Here is a 14,713-nt window from a genome sequence, read left to right on the forward strand (position 1 = left end):
AAAGATAACTGCTTTACAGAATTGTGTTGGTTTCTACCAAATATCAACATGAATCAGCCAAAGGTATACATATGTCACCTCCTTCTTCTGTGGGAGGGAACCGTCCTCCATCTGTGATCAGTGATCTATGATATTACTGTTGCAAAAGGATAATGACTCACTGAAGACTCAGATGATGGTTAGCATTTTTTAGCAATAAAATGTTTTTGAATTAAGACATACACATTGTTTTTTTAGGCACACTGCTATTGCACGCTTAATAGACTGCTGTATAGTATAAACATAAATGTCCTTTCTACTAATAATAATTTCTCCTTTTCTCCTTTCCTTTACATGAGGGGCCAGCATACTTTTTAGTCAAAAGTGAGATAGGAAGTATTTTTAGCTTTGAGAACCATTTGGTCTGTTACAACTACTCAACTTTAACTTCAGCATGAAAGCAGACTTAACCAGTACAGAAACAAACTGAGTGGGATGTGTTCCAATAAAACTGTGTTTACAAAAGAGGTGGTGGGTCAGATCTGGTCTGCAGACCACGGTTTGCTGACCCCCTCTTTATAGCATAAAGGAAGGTGTTAATCTCTCCTTTTTGTTTATGGGCCACCCCAGGTGATTGACTTGACTCAGTGGCTCCCTGTGTCCGAAGGCTCCTTTTTCTTCCTGCTGTCCTGGGAGTACAGTCTACTTTTCACCTTTCCTCTGACAAGATCATCCTGGCCTGCTTTCAAAACACCAAGCCCAGGCCAGTTATGACTCTTAATCACAGGGTTTAGAATGGCCCCCATCCACACAAGTAGCATTTAAACACTTTGCATTTGTTAAATCAAAATGGCATCATTTGTGCTAAAGCCCATGATACCAAACCTGTATTTAATGCCTAACCTAACTGCAGTTTCAGTCTTTACCAGAAATGGAATCTTAATGAACCAGTCTGGAATTTTCTGGTCAGCACCCAGTGAGGTAATTGGCCTCGTGGGCCCTCTATCCCCCCAGAGGAAGAGGCAATCTGTATGATAAAATTCATGCCATCCCCTCCTCCCTTTTTAGGAGGACTTCTTTTTTAAGAAGTCTTAGGCTAGAATAGGGCTTCCCAGGTGGCGTAGTGGTGAAGAACCTGCCTGCCAATTGCAGGAGATATAAGAGACTTGGGTTCAATTCCTGGGCTGGAAAGATCCCCTGGAGGAGAAAATGGCAACCTACTCCACTGCTCTTGCCTGGAAAATCCCATGGGCAGAGGAGCTTGGCAGGCTTACAGTCCTTAGGGTTCCAAAGAGTCGGACACGACTAAAGCAACTTAACACGCACACAGCCTAGAAAATCCTTTTCTTTTCTTTTGCCAATGACTTCCTTGCCCCATCCTCCTTTCTATAAAAACTTTCCATTTGTATAGAACTCCTTGGAGCATCCATCTAGTTGCTAAACAGGATGCCACTTGATTTAGAATCACTGAATACAGCCAATTAGATTTTCAAATTTACTTGGTTGAATTTTGCTTTTTAACACATCTGCAGGTTGTTCCTAATGACTTAGGATCTTATTCCCAACTTACTGTTGGACTAGTATCTTAATAACCCTAGCCTCTTTTTTTTTCTCTTTTTAAAAATTTTATTATTTTATACTGGAGTATAGTTGCTTTACACTGCTGTGTCTGTTTCTGCTATACTGCAGAGTGAATCAGCTACACGTATATATATATGCCCTCGTTTTTGGATTTGCTTCCCATTCAGGTCACCACAGAGCAGTGAGTTGACTTCCCTGTGCTATAGGATAGGTTTTCATTAGCCATCTATTTTATACATAGTAGTATATATATATGTCAATCCCAATCTCCCAATTTGGCCCATTCTGCTTTCTTCCCTGTGGTGTCCATAGGTTTGTTCCCTACATCTGTGTCTCTATTAGCTTAGGCTCTTTTTCTTTTGAGCTTTGCCCAGTGACAACATAACATGTGGTAAACTAGCCTACATAGGCACCTTTCAGAGTGGCAGCCAGGAGGTCAGAAAGGACAAGTTCACGGTCCCACAGTGCCCAGCTCACCTGGACACACACAGTTGCACCGGATGCCCTGCTGGATGAAGTCTGCAGCCACGGACTTTGTGAGGCCGATCACGGCTGCCTTGGTTGTGCTGTACACGCACCTGTTCACAACCCCTGAGAAGGAAACCAAGTGTTAGTCGCTCAGTAGTGTCTGACCCTCTGCGACCCCATGGACTCTAGCCCGCCAGGCTCCTCTGTCCATGGGATTCTCCAGGCAACGATACTGGAGTGGGTTGCCATGCCCTCCTCCAGGGGATCTTCCCAACCCAGGGATGGACACTGGGTCTCCTGCATCGCAGGCAGATTCTTTATCACTGAGCCACCAGGGCATGTCGTATCTGAGAAGGAGGGGAAGAAGAAATAAAAAGCACAGTCTCCTTTAGGAAGCAGGAGACCACTGTCCTGCTTTCTCACACTCCACCCTTTTAAAAAAGTGATATCAGTTCTTCTCCATTAATAGGGTTAGTTTCTGAATCTGGGGAAATAGTAACATTGTCGGCACAATTCAGGTGAGACTTCTGTGCTGAGATGCTACATTTAAGTGAGAGCTGTAGCCTTAGCTTTTCGTCATCAGTTGGTAGAACCCTTAGGTGGATTCCAAAAAAAAAAAAAAACCAAAACAAACAACTAGAATAAATCAAAGTGAAACAAAACACAACTCAAACAAACCTATTTCTTTGTATTCTTCTCCCAGAAGGGCTTACTGTGTATCCTTGCTGAAAGAAGGAATGTTATCTCAGCAGTAGCTCCTTCATTCTAAAGTTGAAAATCCACCTGTACCATCATGCATCATCTCCATGTCTGCATCGCAGTCTGGCCCTGCAGCTTGACCTCTCATTCAGGGCTGGACCGCACGTCTTTGTGCAGCTCTCCCCAATCCACAGGCAGAGTTCTGTCTCTGGTATCGCGACGGCACTCTGAGCAAAGCTCTGTTATAACCCTACCACGCTGCAGAAGACGTGTGTTTTCCCATCTCTCTCCACCCCCCTTTGGGGCTGTGGATTCTCTGGGGTCTGGGGCATCTAGTGGATGTTCAGGACATCTTTTTTGATTAATTAAATGGATAAATGCTTCCTTCTCCCATTTTGATCTTCATTTCCATATCCATTTAGAAGGAAAAAAAGGGAGGGCAAAGCAAGCAGACTTTAGTTCTATGATTGGTTCACATTTAAGGCAAAAGGCTTAGTCCTTAATTCCAGTTTTAAAAAAAGCAGTTTTGAACTCATGTGTGGGTTACATGATCTCTGCTATGCTTGTTCCCCAAACTCTTAAGCTCCTGAAGATGTATCAGTCCATGGGTCATGATTCCCAGAGGAAGACACGCCTACCTTTGATGCTGGAAGCCACAGAGGACATGTTGATAATGTTGCCAGATTTCTGAGCCAGCATCTGCCAAAACAAAACAAAGACAAAAAAAAAAACCCCAAAACATGTTATTCTGCAAGTTAAAAATTCTATCTCTTTAAAAGATGTACATGTGGTGCTTTCCTGGTGGCTCAGTGGTAAAGAATCCACCTGCCAATGCAAGAGATGTGGATTCGATCTCTGATCTGGGAATAATCCACATGCAGTGGAGCAACTAAACCTGTGCACAGCAACTCCTGAGCTTGTGCTCTAGAGCCCGGGAGCTGCAACTACTGAAGCCCACGTGAGCTAGAGCCTACCGTGTCCCGCAACAAGAGAAGCCACTTCAATGAGAAGCCTGTGTGCAGTGACTATAGAGTAGCCCCTGCAGCAACAAAGAGCCAGCACAGCCAAAAATAAGAACTAAACTAAAAGATGTGGTGGTGGTGATTTAGTTGCTAAGCTGTGTCCGACTCTTGCGACACCGTGGACTGTAGCCCTCCAGGCTCCTCTGTCCATGGGATTCTCCAGGCAAGAATACTGGAGTGGGTTGCCATTTCTTTCTCCAGGGGATCTTCCCGACCCAGGGATCGAGCCCCAGTCTCCCACATTGCAGGCAGATTCTCTACCAACTGAGCTACGAAGGAAGCCCAAACTAAAAGATGTACATTTACTTATAGTTTGCAGAGCTACCTTATTAACTGTTAACATTAAGCACCGTGAAGCAGACTTAACGGTCTCACCCAGTCACTGCTGGGAACTGACGGCCTGTGTACACATTGGCAGGAACTTTACTCAAGGGGTTACTGCCTTCCTGGGGCACAAGAGCATCAGCAAGACCAAGAAGGGACCCTGAGCTAAATGAAAGGCTGATGAATGTTAACGTTACTGTGTGTTCCTGATGGAAAACTCTTACCATTTATCACATTCTTGTTGAATACCTACTGTGGTCAGGTACAGAGTCACGACCAGAGATTCAAAGACAGACGACTCAGTCCCTGCCTGCCTGTGGAACTACCAGTCTGATCCAAGTGGCCAATACAACTTGCAGCCAGCGACAGCAGAGTCTGACACAGAGAAGGAGTGGGGTGTGGAGAGAAGGAATCAGCCTAGGTTGAGGGGCACGCAGAGTATGGCTGATGTTTTGAAAGCTAGAATATTAGTTAGAAAAAGAAAAGGGTATTTTGAGGACAGTAAATCATCTGTATAAAGACTCTATCACAGAAGTGGGAGGAAGGGATGGGTGCGGCTGGAACACATAATTTGGGAGGAAGGAGGCTGCAGAGGCCAAAGGGGCTAAATTTAGGAATTTGGGTTTAAACCTGAAGGCAAGGCGGTGGAGACAATGAGGGGTTTAATGCAGAGGGGAGTGGCGTGCTCAGATTTGCAGGTTACAAAAATTACCCTGGCCTCATGGACAGGGAATCACTGGAAGATGATGCAGGGATTTAGGAAAGGAGATGCCTCAGTGATAGAGAATCTGCCTACCAGTGTAGGAGACACAGGTTCGATCCCTAGGTCAGGAAGATGCCCTGGAGTCGGAAATGGCAGCTCACTCCAGTATTCTTGCCTGGAGAATCCCATGGACAGAGGAGCCTGGTAGGCTGCAGTCCATGGGGTCGCAGAGTCGGACACGGCTGAAGGGTAGAGACCAGAGATGTCTGTAGGCAACAGAAGTGGAGACCGTCGAGGTAACCTGGATAGGACTTGGGACCTGGCTGCCTGCAGTGGGGGGCTGTACCCCCCACTCCATCTAAGGTGGTGTTACCCAACAATACCTCCATCAGAATCCCCCATGGAAAGTGTGAAGGTCTTAAGAGGAGGCTGTGTGGCTGTTTTGTCTTCCTAGAGAGGGTTCCCAGCAGCTAGTCAGTACACTTAATAAATCAAAACTTTGTGAGGTGCTAGGTTCAAGGGCAGACGGCTGAGCTCTGCCCCAGACCTAAAAGGGTACACCGGTGAAAAAAGCTGCTATGAATTAAAAATGTTCTCAGAGGAACTTATACTTAATTAAAAGACATATGTATGTTTTCAAGAGATACACATCTGTGCAAGGGCATGGGTAGTGTGAAAGTGTTAGTCACTCAGTTGTGTCTGACTCTTCGTGACCCCATGGACTGTAGTCCACCAGGCTCCTCTGTCCATGGGATTCTCCAGGCAAGAATACTGGAGTGGGTTGCCGTTTCCTTCTCTAGGGGGTCTTCCCGACCCAGGGATCGAACCCAGGTCTCCTGCACTGCAAGGCAGATTCACATGGGTACCCACCCATGAATGTTTGAGGGGGAAGAAGTGAGAGTTGGAGAGAATTCCTGTCTAATGGGTGTTGCAGCAAAAACAGAAATGAAGATTTTCCTCTGCTGAGAACAAGGAAAGTAAAAGAAACAGTGACCAGACTAGAGAAGAAACATAAACGGGCCTGAAAGAGTTAATCACTCTCAGCTTAACCTTAACAGTTACTATCTGTATCTCACAAAACTAACCAGAGACTATGTAAATTACAAACTGCGCCTAGTGCCCCTTAACTTTATGTAAATTACATCAAGGACCAGGTGCTTACCTTCCCCCTTCTTTTGCAGATTACCCCTTGTAGCTTTTTGCATTTCAAAAGAGGGCCCCAGTATGATAAACCACAGACAAATGGACCTAATTACTGGACTGCCAGGCCCAATTATGGGCTACCTGATGCCAGCTCTGACTGTTTTGAAACAAGAAGAAGAATGCAACACTCTCACTACTTCACTCCTTATCACATACCCCAAACTGTGAGCCCAATCGATATGATCCCCTCAGATTCCGCACGTGGGGGGCAGAGTTCTTGAGGTAGTAGCCTGCTGTGTTCTCCTCTTGGCCCACTGGGGATTAAAGCCATTTTCCTCCTTTCTCCGAGCTCTGTCTCTGTACTTATTTATTCCGCATCAGTGGGCAGAGAAAGTCAAGATTTTGGTGGTAATTGGGCACTAACTTATTGAAATCAGAGGGTATGGGGATGACTGTAAGGAACATGGAGGAGATGGTGAAGAGTCAGAATAAGTGCTGGGGGAGATGGAGAACACAGGAAGGAAAACCAGGACATGCTCTGTCCTGGCAAGTACACAAAGTTTCTACGAGGGAGGCATCTCCGTAGGCAGTGTAAAGGCTCTAAGAAAAAAATCACTTCCGTTGGGGCAAGTTTCTCCGGCAGCTTTCAAAGAGGTGAGGAATGGAGAAGGCGAATGGTTCAATGACCCAGACATGAGTTTGCCAAGATTCTATGTTTCCTTCTGGAGTTCTTACTTTCTGTTTTGATACTTAGCTACTAACTGTACTTAAGAGCAGAAAGTCTGAAATAACTGTAAGGTCTTATGTTGGATGGACTAAAAGGATACCCAATGAGGTCAAGGTGGCAGAAAGAGAAAATATTTAACCCAACTTGTGTGTCTATATAATAAAGAGGAGTCCTCATAATAAAAGACGAGGAAAATTAGCAAAGTATAACAGTGCTGAAAACTAAGCCTTAAAATTATTTTCTTATCCATTTTAGCAAATAACATAACCTACTTTAATTAATTTTCCCAGTTTCATCGAGGTGTAATTGAAATACACAATCCATTTTTAATATACATGGAATACATGTGCTGTGCATGCTCAGCCACTTAGTTATGTCTGACTCTTTGTGACTCCATGGACTGAAGCCCACCAGGCTCCTCTGTCCGTGGAATTCTCCAGGCAAGAATACTCAAGTGGGTGGCCAGTCCCTTTTCCAGGGGATCTTCCCAATTCGTGGATCAAACCTGCATCTCCTGTGTCTACTGCATTGACAGGTGGATTCTTTACCACTGAGCCACACAGGAAGCCCCTGGAATATATGTAGCCCAGTTGGTGCTTCCTGGGTGGCTCAGTGGTAAAGAATCCACCTGCCAATGCAGGAAAAAGACACAAGAGACGTGGGTTCAATCCCTGGGTGGGGAAGATCCCCTGGAAAATGGAATGGCAACCCACTCCAGTATTCTTGCCTGGAAAATTCCACAGGCAGAGGAGCCTGGTGGGCTACAGTCCATGGGGTCACAAAGACACAGACATGATAATGTGATTGAGCACACCCACACACATACACAGTTTAATTTATAAAGATGGACTATTGAATAAGTTCAGTCTCTGATCTTCTGAAATGCAATAAATTCCTCAGGCAGAACTTCAGAATACAGTCACCCGGGACATGCTAATGCTGCCCTCTAACCCTTGGACTATGCATTCAGCCCAAGTCTGCCGGCTGATTCTAGAACCCACAGTCCTTGCCTTCCTCCCATGCTGCCTTCTCACCACCAGCTCAGCACCTGCTGTCTTGCTGTGAATGCTCCTCTCCGGCAGGTGCAACAATAAAATGAAGTGCCCAGACACAGTAGTGCTGTCAAGCGTTGACTTCTCAGAGACTCAAGCAGGTGCTACAAAGATCTATAAAGATTCCCTCTAGCTGTATCTAGTTAGTCCTATTGCGAGCTCTTCTGCTCTCACTGACCAGAGCTCAGCTCCTAAATTTGGCAGACCTTGGCTTGTCTTCAGTGATTCCATGCCTGACGTCCACCCGGACTGACAACCGAGATTCATTTCTTCATCCAGCAAATGTCTGTTCAGCACCTCAATGTGCAAGAGACTTGTCTAAGATTCAGCAAAGGAGGAAGACCCCCAAATATCCAAGACCCTTCCAGATCCTTGCTGTAACGGATCTTCTCTTCTGATGGGCCTTGGATTCTGTGCTGACCTCCTTTTACAGTATTTTTAATTTGTTCTCTCCTTTTTCAGTGCTCTTTCAGTCTTGGAATGGTTTTCTGTATGCTTATTCAGCAACCCTGGAGTCCACAGGGTTGCAAAGAGTCAGATATGACTGAGCAACTGAACATCAATAATAATAATTCATGAACAAAAATTTCCAGTATTATTCCTGTGTTTTGACCACCTGACCTTACAAATCTGCCTAGACTCCAAACTCTGGCTTCCCCTGGGAAGTTCTAAGCTGGTACATGTGCATGATAGTTAAGGAACATAATTACGGCTGGAAAGGATTGTAGAATCTGTCACCCTCATTTTAAACAGAAGAAAGAGATGCTGAGAGAGTGCAGGTGTCGCCTCCCGGGTCCCGTGGTGACTTCGGGGCAGAGCTCAGGCCTGCCTAAGGTCTTCCGACACCTGATTCCAAAATCCCGGGTCAGGTCAGTTAGGGTTACTTGAACAAGTGGCTCCTTCTGATTTCTCATCCCAGTCATTAATATCTCTTGGGATTTTTTACACATGAGTGTCATTGGCTCACATAAATTATTGTTAAGATGCTTTGCCTCATAGGCAAACTCACTAATTTGGAAGTTAGTATTTGATATGTTAAAAGTTAACACTTAACAAGTCTAAATTTTGGCTCTACTGTACCTCACACCTACATCCTTCCCAGTGTCTGTCAGACATTTGGTGTACAGATGTGTTGCCTACACATGCAACAGTCTTCTCCATCTGACCTAAGTTTCCTCTTTTACCATAGCTTCTGCTTTTCCTATGATCCTATGTTAAGGATCAGTCTTCAAGAAATACACTCCAGGAGGCGGTCCTAAGATGGCAGAGGAATAGGACAGGGAGACGACTTTCTCCCCTACAAATTCACTGAAAGAACATTTAGACGCTGAGCAAGTTCCACAAAACAACTTCTGAATGCTGGCAGAGGACATCAGGCACCCAGAAATGCAGCCCATAGTCTTCAAAAGGAGGTAGGACAAAACATAAAAGATAAAAAGAGAGACAAAAGAGGTAGGGACGGAGATCCGTTCCAGGAAGGGAGTCTTAAAAAACACAGAAGTTTCCAAACACCAGGAAACACTCTCTCCGGTGGGTCGGTGGCGAGCCTTGGAATCTCAGAGGGCAAAATAACTGGGAGGAAAAATAAATAAATAATTAAACCCCGCGGTTTACATACCTAACAGCAACTCCCAGTGGAGCTGCAGCCCAGATGCGTGCATCCCCAACTAGCAAGCGGGGGCTGGGCAGGGAGGGGCGGGCTGCACTGCTTTATGTCAGGACTGGGCCTCAATGCCCCGAGGGCAATCTGAGAGAACTAGATTGAGACAGCAACCTAGACCATGGGATAGCTTTCCCATGAAAAACCTTAACCTAAGACACCGCTAGGCCTGCTCACAGAACAAAGGACTGAGCAGAGCAAGCCGGCTGCGGACCAGCCCATTCCCCGCTGGAGATGGGCAGGCGAGGGCAGCCAGAGCCGGAAGGGTGGAATTGCGGCCCCAGAGAGGCATCCTATACCAAACTTCAAGCAGACCTCATTGCTAACCAGGACTTCTTGGGACTCTGGAGGGTTGACACCGGCTGAGAGGGTTGCAGCCAGAGATCAGCTCCCCAGGGGAGAGCACGGCACAACTGGGAAGCTGTGCCCGTTGTACACACAGAAAACTGAGCGGCTGGGATGGGGGAAGGGAAAAAGATGCAGCCCCTGACTGCGCTAGCCAAAATCCTGGTCACCGGAGCTGCTCGGACCTGGGAAGGGCACAAAAACCAGGCTCAACCAAGTCTGCACCTTTGTGAAGTACCCAGGAACCTGAACTTGAGTGGCTTAAACCTGGGAAGTACAGGTAACTCCAGGGGCCGCTTCAGACAGTTCCCAGCAGTGCAACCTAGAGCCTGAGCAGTGTAGACTGGGAAAGCACACACGCCATGAGCGGGGCAAACCCAGTGTGGCTGAATCATTGTGAGCACATGCCAGTGAGATTTGTTTGCAGTGTTCCTCCTTCCCCACAGCACGACTGAACAAGTGAGACTAAAAAAAGTGACCACCACCGCCCACCTTGTGTCAGGGCGGAAATTAGATACTGAAGAGACCAGCAAACAGAAGAAACTAAAAGAAAAAGGGAATCACTTTGGAAGTGACAGATGCAACAGATTAAAACCCTGTAGTTAGCACCAACTACAGGGGAAGGGGCCTATAGACCTTGAGAAGTACAAGCTGGACCAAGGAACTATGTGAAAATGAACTGACCCCACACTGTCCGTAACAGCTCCAGAGAAAGTCCTAGATATGTTTTTACTATTATCATTTTTTAAGTTTTTAAAACTTTTTAATTATTTTTTTAATTTTATTTTCTTATTTTATTTTTATTTATTTTTAAGTCTCCTATTACTCCTTCAATTTTCATAACCTACTATTATGTTGCAAAAAAAAGACCCTATTTTTAAAGCAAACTTCATATATATATATATATATATATATATATATATACATGTATATTTTATAATTTTTGTGACTCTGGTGGTTTTTTTTCTTTTTCTTTTCTGTTCTTTCCTTCCCCCCCCCCTTTCTTTAATATTGTATTTTTGAGAATCTAACCTCTACTCTAGATTTTTAATCTTTGCTTTTTAGTATTTGTTATCAACTTTGTATCTTCAAGAACCCAATCTTCAGTAGCCATTTTTACCTGGGAGCGAGATCACTGGCTTGATTTCTCTCTCCCCCTTTTAACTCTCCTTTTTCTCCACCAGGTCGCCTCCATCTCCCCACTCCCCCTTTTCTTCTCAACCCAACTCTGTGAATCTCTTTGTGTGTTCCGGGCTGTGGAGAACACTTAGAGAACTGATTACTAGCTGGATCTGTCTCTCCCCTTCTGACTCCCCCTTTCCCCCTCCTGGCCACCTCTGTCTCCTCCCTCCCTCTTCTCTTCCCTGTGTAACTCCATGAACATCTCTGAGAGATCCAGACAGTGGAGAGCACATAGGGAAGTGATTACTGGCTAGCTTGCTCTCTCCCCTTTTGATTCCCCTCTTCTCCTCCTGGCCACCTCTCTCTCCTCCCTCTTCTCTTCTCCATGTAACACTGTGAACCTCTCTGGGTGTCCCTCACTGTGGAGAAACTTTTCATCATTAACCTAGATGTTTTATCATTGGTGCTGTATAGATGGAGAAGTCTTGAGGCTACTGTAAGAATAAGACTGAAAACCAGAGACAGAAGACATAAGTCCAAATCCTGAGAACACCAGAGAACTCCTGAATCCAGGAAGCATTAACCAATAGGAGCTCATCAAATGCCTCCATACCTACACTGAAACCAAGCACCACCCAAGGGCCAACAAGTTCCAGAGCAAGACATACCACGCAAATTCTCCAGCAACACAGGAACATATCCTGAGCTTCAATATACAGGCTGCCCAAAGTCACAACAAACCCACTGACATCGCAAAACTCATTACTGGACACTTCATTGCACTCCAGAGACAAGAAATCAAGCTCCACCCACCAGAACACTGACACAAGTTTCCCCAACCAGGAAACCTTGACAAGCCACCCGTCTAACCTCACCCACAGTGAGGAACCTCCACAATAAAGAGCAACCACAAACTGCCAGAAAACAGAAAGGCCACCCCAAACACAGCAATACAAACAAGATGAAAAGTCAGAGAAATACCCAGCAGGTAAAGGAACAGGATAAATGCCCACCAAATCAAACAAAAGAGGAAGAGATAGGGAATCTACCTGATAAAGAATTCCGAATAATGATAGTGAAAATGATCCAAAATCTGGAAAACAAATTGGAGTTACAGATAAATAACCTGGATACAAGGATCGAGAAGATGCAAGAAAGGTTTAACAAAGACTTAGAAGAAATAAAAAAGAGCCAATATATAATGAATAATGCAACAAATGATATCAAAAACACTCTGGAGGGAACCAACAGTAGCATAACGGAGGCAGAAGATAGGATAAGTGAGGTAGAAGATAGGATGATAGAAATAAATGAAACAGAGAGGAAAAAAGAAAAAAGAATTAAAAGAAATGAGGACAACCTTAGAGACCTCTGGGACAATGTTAAACACACAAACATTTGAATCATAGGAGTCCCATAAGAAGAAGACAAAAAAGAAAGACCATGAGAAAATACTTGAGGAGACAATAGTTGAAAACTTCCCTAAAGTGGGGAAGGAAATAATCACCCAAGTCCAAGAAACCCAGAGAGTCCCAAACAGGATAAACCCAAGGCGAAACACCCCAAGACACATAGTAATCAAATTAACAAAGATCAAACACAAAGAACAAATATTAAAAGCAGCAAGGGAAAAACAACAAATAACACACAAGGGGATTCCCATGAGGATAACAGCTGATCTTTCAACAGAAACTCTTCAGGCCAGAAGGGAATGGCAGGACATACTTAGTGATGAAAGAAAATAATCTACAGCCCAATTACTGTATCCAGCAAGGATCTCATTCAAATATGAAGGAGAAACCTACAGACAAGCAAAAGCTGAGAGAATTCAGCACCATCAAACCAGCTCTCCAACAAATGATAAAGGATCTTCTCTAGACAGGAAACAAAGAAAGGGTGTATAATCTCGAATCCAAAACAATAAAGTAAATGGCAATGGGATCATACTCAATAATTACCTTAAATGTAAATAGGTTGAATACCCCAACCAAAAGATAAAGACTGGCTAAACAGATACAAAAACAAGACCCCTATATGTGTTGTCTACAAGAGACCCACCTCAAAACAAGGGACACATACAGACTGAAAGTGAAGGGCTGGAAAAAGATATTTCATGCAAATAGAGACCAAAAGAAAGCGGGAGTAGCAATACTCATATCAGATAAAATAGACTTTAAAACAAAGGCTGGGAAAACAGACAAAGATGGACACTACATAATGATCAAAGGATCAATCCCAAGAATAAGATATAACAATTCTAAATATATATGCACCCAACATAGGAGCACCACAATATGTAAGGCAAATGCTAACAAGTATGAAAGGGGAAATTACAATAACACAATAGTAGTGGGAGACTTTAATACCCCACTCACACCTATGGACAGATCAACTAAACAGAAAACTAACAAGGAAACACAAACTTTAAATGATACAATAGATCAGTTAAACCTAATTGATATCTATAGGACATTTCACCCCAAAACAATGAATTTCACCTTTTTCTCAAGCGCACACGGAACCTTCTCCAGAATAGATCACATCCTCGGCCATAAATCTAGTCTTGGTAAATTCAAAAAAATTGAAATCATTCCAAGCATCTTTTCTGACCACAGTGTAGTAAGATTAGATGTCAATTACAGGAGAAAAACTATTAAAATTCCAACATATGGAGGCTGAACAACATGCTGCTGAATAACCAACAAATCACAGATGAAATAAAAAAAGAAATCAAAATATGCATAGAAATGAATGAAAATGAAAACGCAACAACCAAAAACCTATGGGACACTGTAAAAGCAGTGCTAAGGGGAAGATTCATAGCAATGCAGGCTCACCTCAAGAAACAAGAAAAAAGTCAAATAAATAACCTAACTCTACACCTAAAGCAACTAGAAAAGGAAGAAATGAAGAATCCCAGGGTTAGTAGAAGGAAAGAAATCTTAAAAATTAGGGCAGAAATAAATGTAAAAGAAACAAAAGAGACCATAGCAAAAATCAACAAAACCAAAAGCCGTTTCTTTGAGAAGATAAATAAAATAGACAAGCCATTAGCCAGATTCATCAAGAAACAAAGGGAGAAGAATCAAATCAACAAAATTAGAAATGGAAACAGAGAGATCACAACAGACAACACAGAAATACAAAGGATCATAAGAGACTATTATCAGCAACTATATGCAAATAAAATGGACAACTTGGAAGAAATGGATAAATTCTTAGAAAAGTATGACTTTCCAAAACTGAACCAGGAAGAAATAGAAAATCTCACCAGACCCATCACAAGCACGGGAATTGAAACTGTAATCAGAACTCTTCCAACAAACAAAAGCCCAGGACCAGATGGCTTCACAGCTGAATTCTACCAAAAATTTAGAGAGGAGCTAACACCTATCCTACTCAAACTCTTCTAGAAAATTGCAGAGGAAGGTACACTTCCAAACTCATTCTATGAGGCCACCATCACTCTAATTGCAAAACCTGACAAGGATGCCACAAAAAAAGAAAACTACAGGCCAATATCACTGATGAACACAGATGCAAAAATCCTTAACAAAATCCTAGCAAACAGAATCCAACAATATATTAAAAAGATCATACACCATGACCAAGTTGGCTTTATCCTAGTGATGCAAGGATTCTTCAATATCCACAAATCAATGTAATACACCACATTAACAAATTGAAAAATAAAAACCATATGATTATTTCAATAGATGCAGAGAAAGCCTTTGACAAAATTCAACATCCATTTATGATAAAAACCCTCCAAAAAGCAGGAATAGAAGGAACATACCACAACATAATAAAAGCTATATATGACAAATCCACAGCAAACATTATCCTCAATGGTGAAAAACTGAAAGCATTTCCCCTAAATTTAGGAAC

At 43.4% G+C, this 14,713-nt stretch overlaps 1 protein-coding gene across 6 annotated transcripts in view; it reads right to left on the reverse strand.

Annotated features, from left to right (window-relative positions):
* The window catches only part of BDH2 (3-hydroxybutyrate dehydrogenase 2), a 35,809-nt gene that overhangs the window by 7,733 nt on the left and 13,363 nt on the right, over positions 1–14,713 (reverse strand). For all 6 annotated transcript variants that reach the window (XM_081483708.1, XM_081483672.1, XM_081483698.1 and 3 more), the window contains exons 6-7: positions 3,366–3,426; positions 2,038–2,151 (exon numbers count right to left, since the gene is read on the reverse strand). In XM_081483708.1, coding sequence (XP_081339834.1) covers positions 2,038–2,151; positions 3,366–3,426 — 175 coding nt within the window. The remainder of the gene's footprint in view (positions 1–2,037; positions 2,152–3,365; positions 3,427–14,713) is intronic.

This window comes from Giraffa tippelskirchi, chromosome 1 (assembly GCF_054371585.1).
Source record: "Giraffa tippelskirchi isolate mGirTip1 chromosome 1, T2T-mGirTip1v1.2.pri, whole genome shotgun sequence".
Classification (NCBI taxonomy): Eukaryota; Metazoa; Chordata; class Mammalia; order Artiodactyla; family Giraffidae; genus Giraffa; species Giraffa tippelskirchi.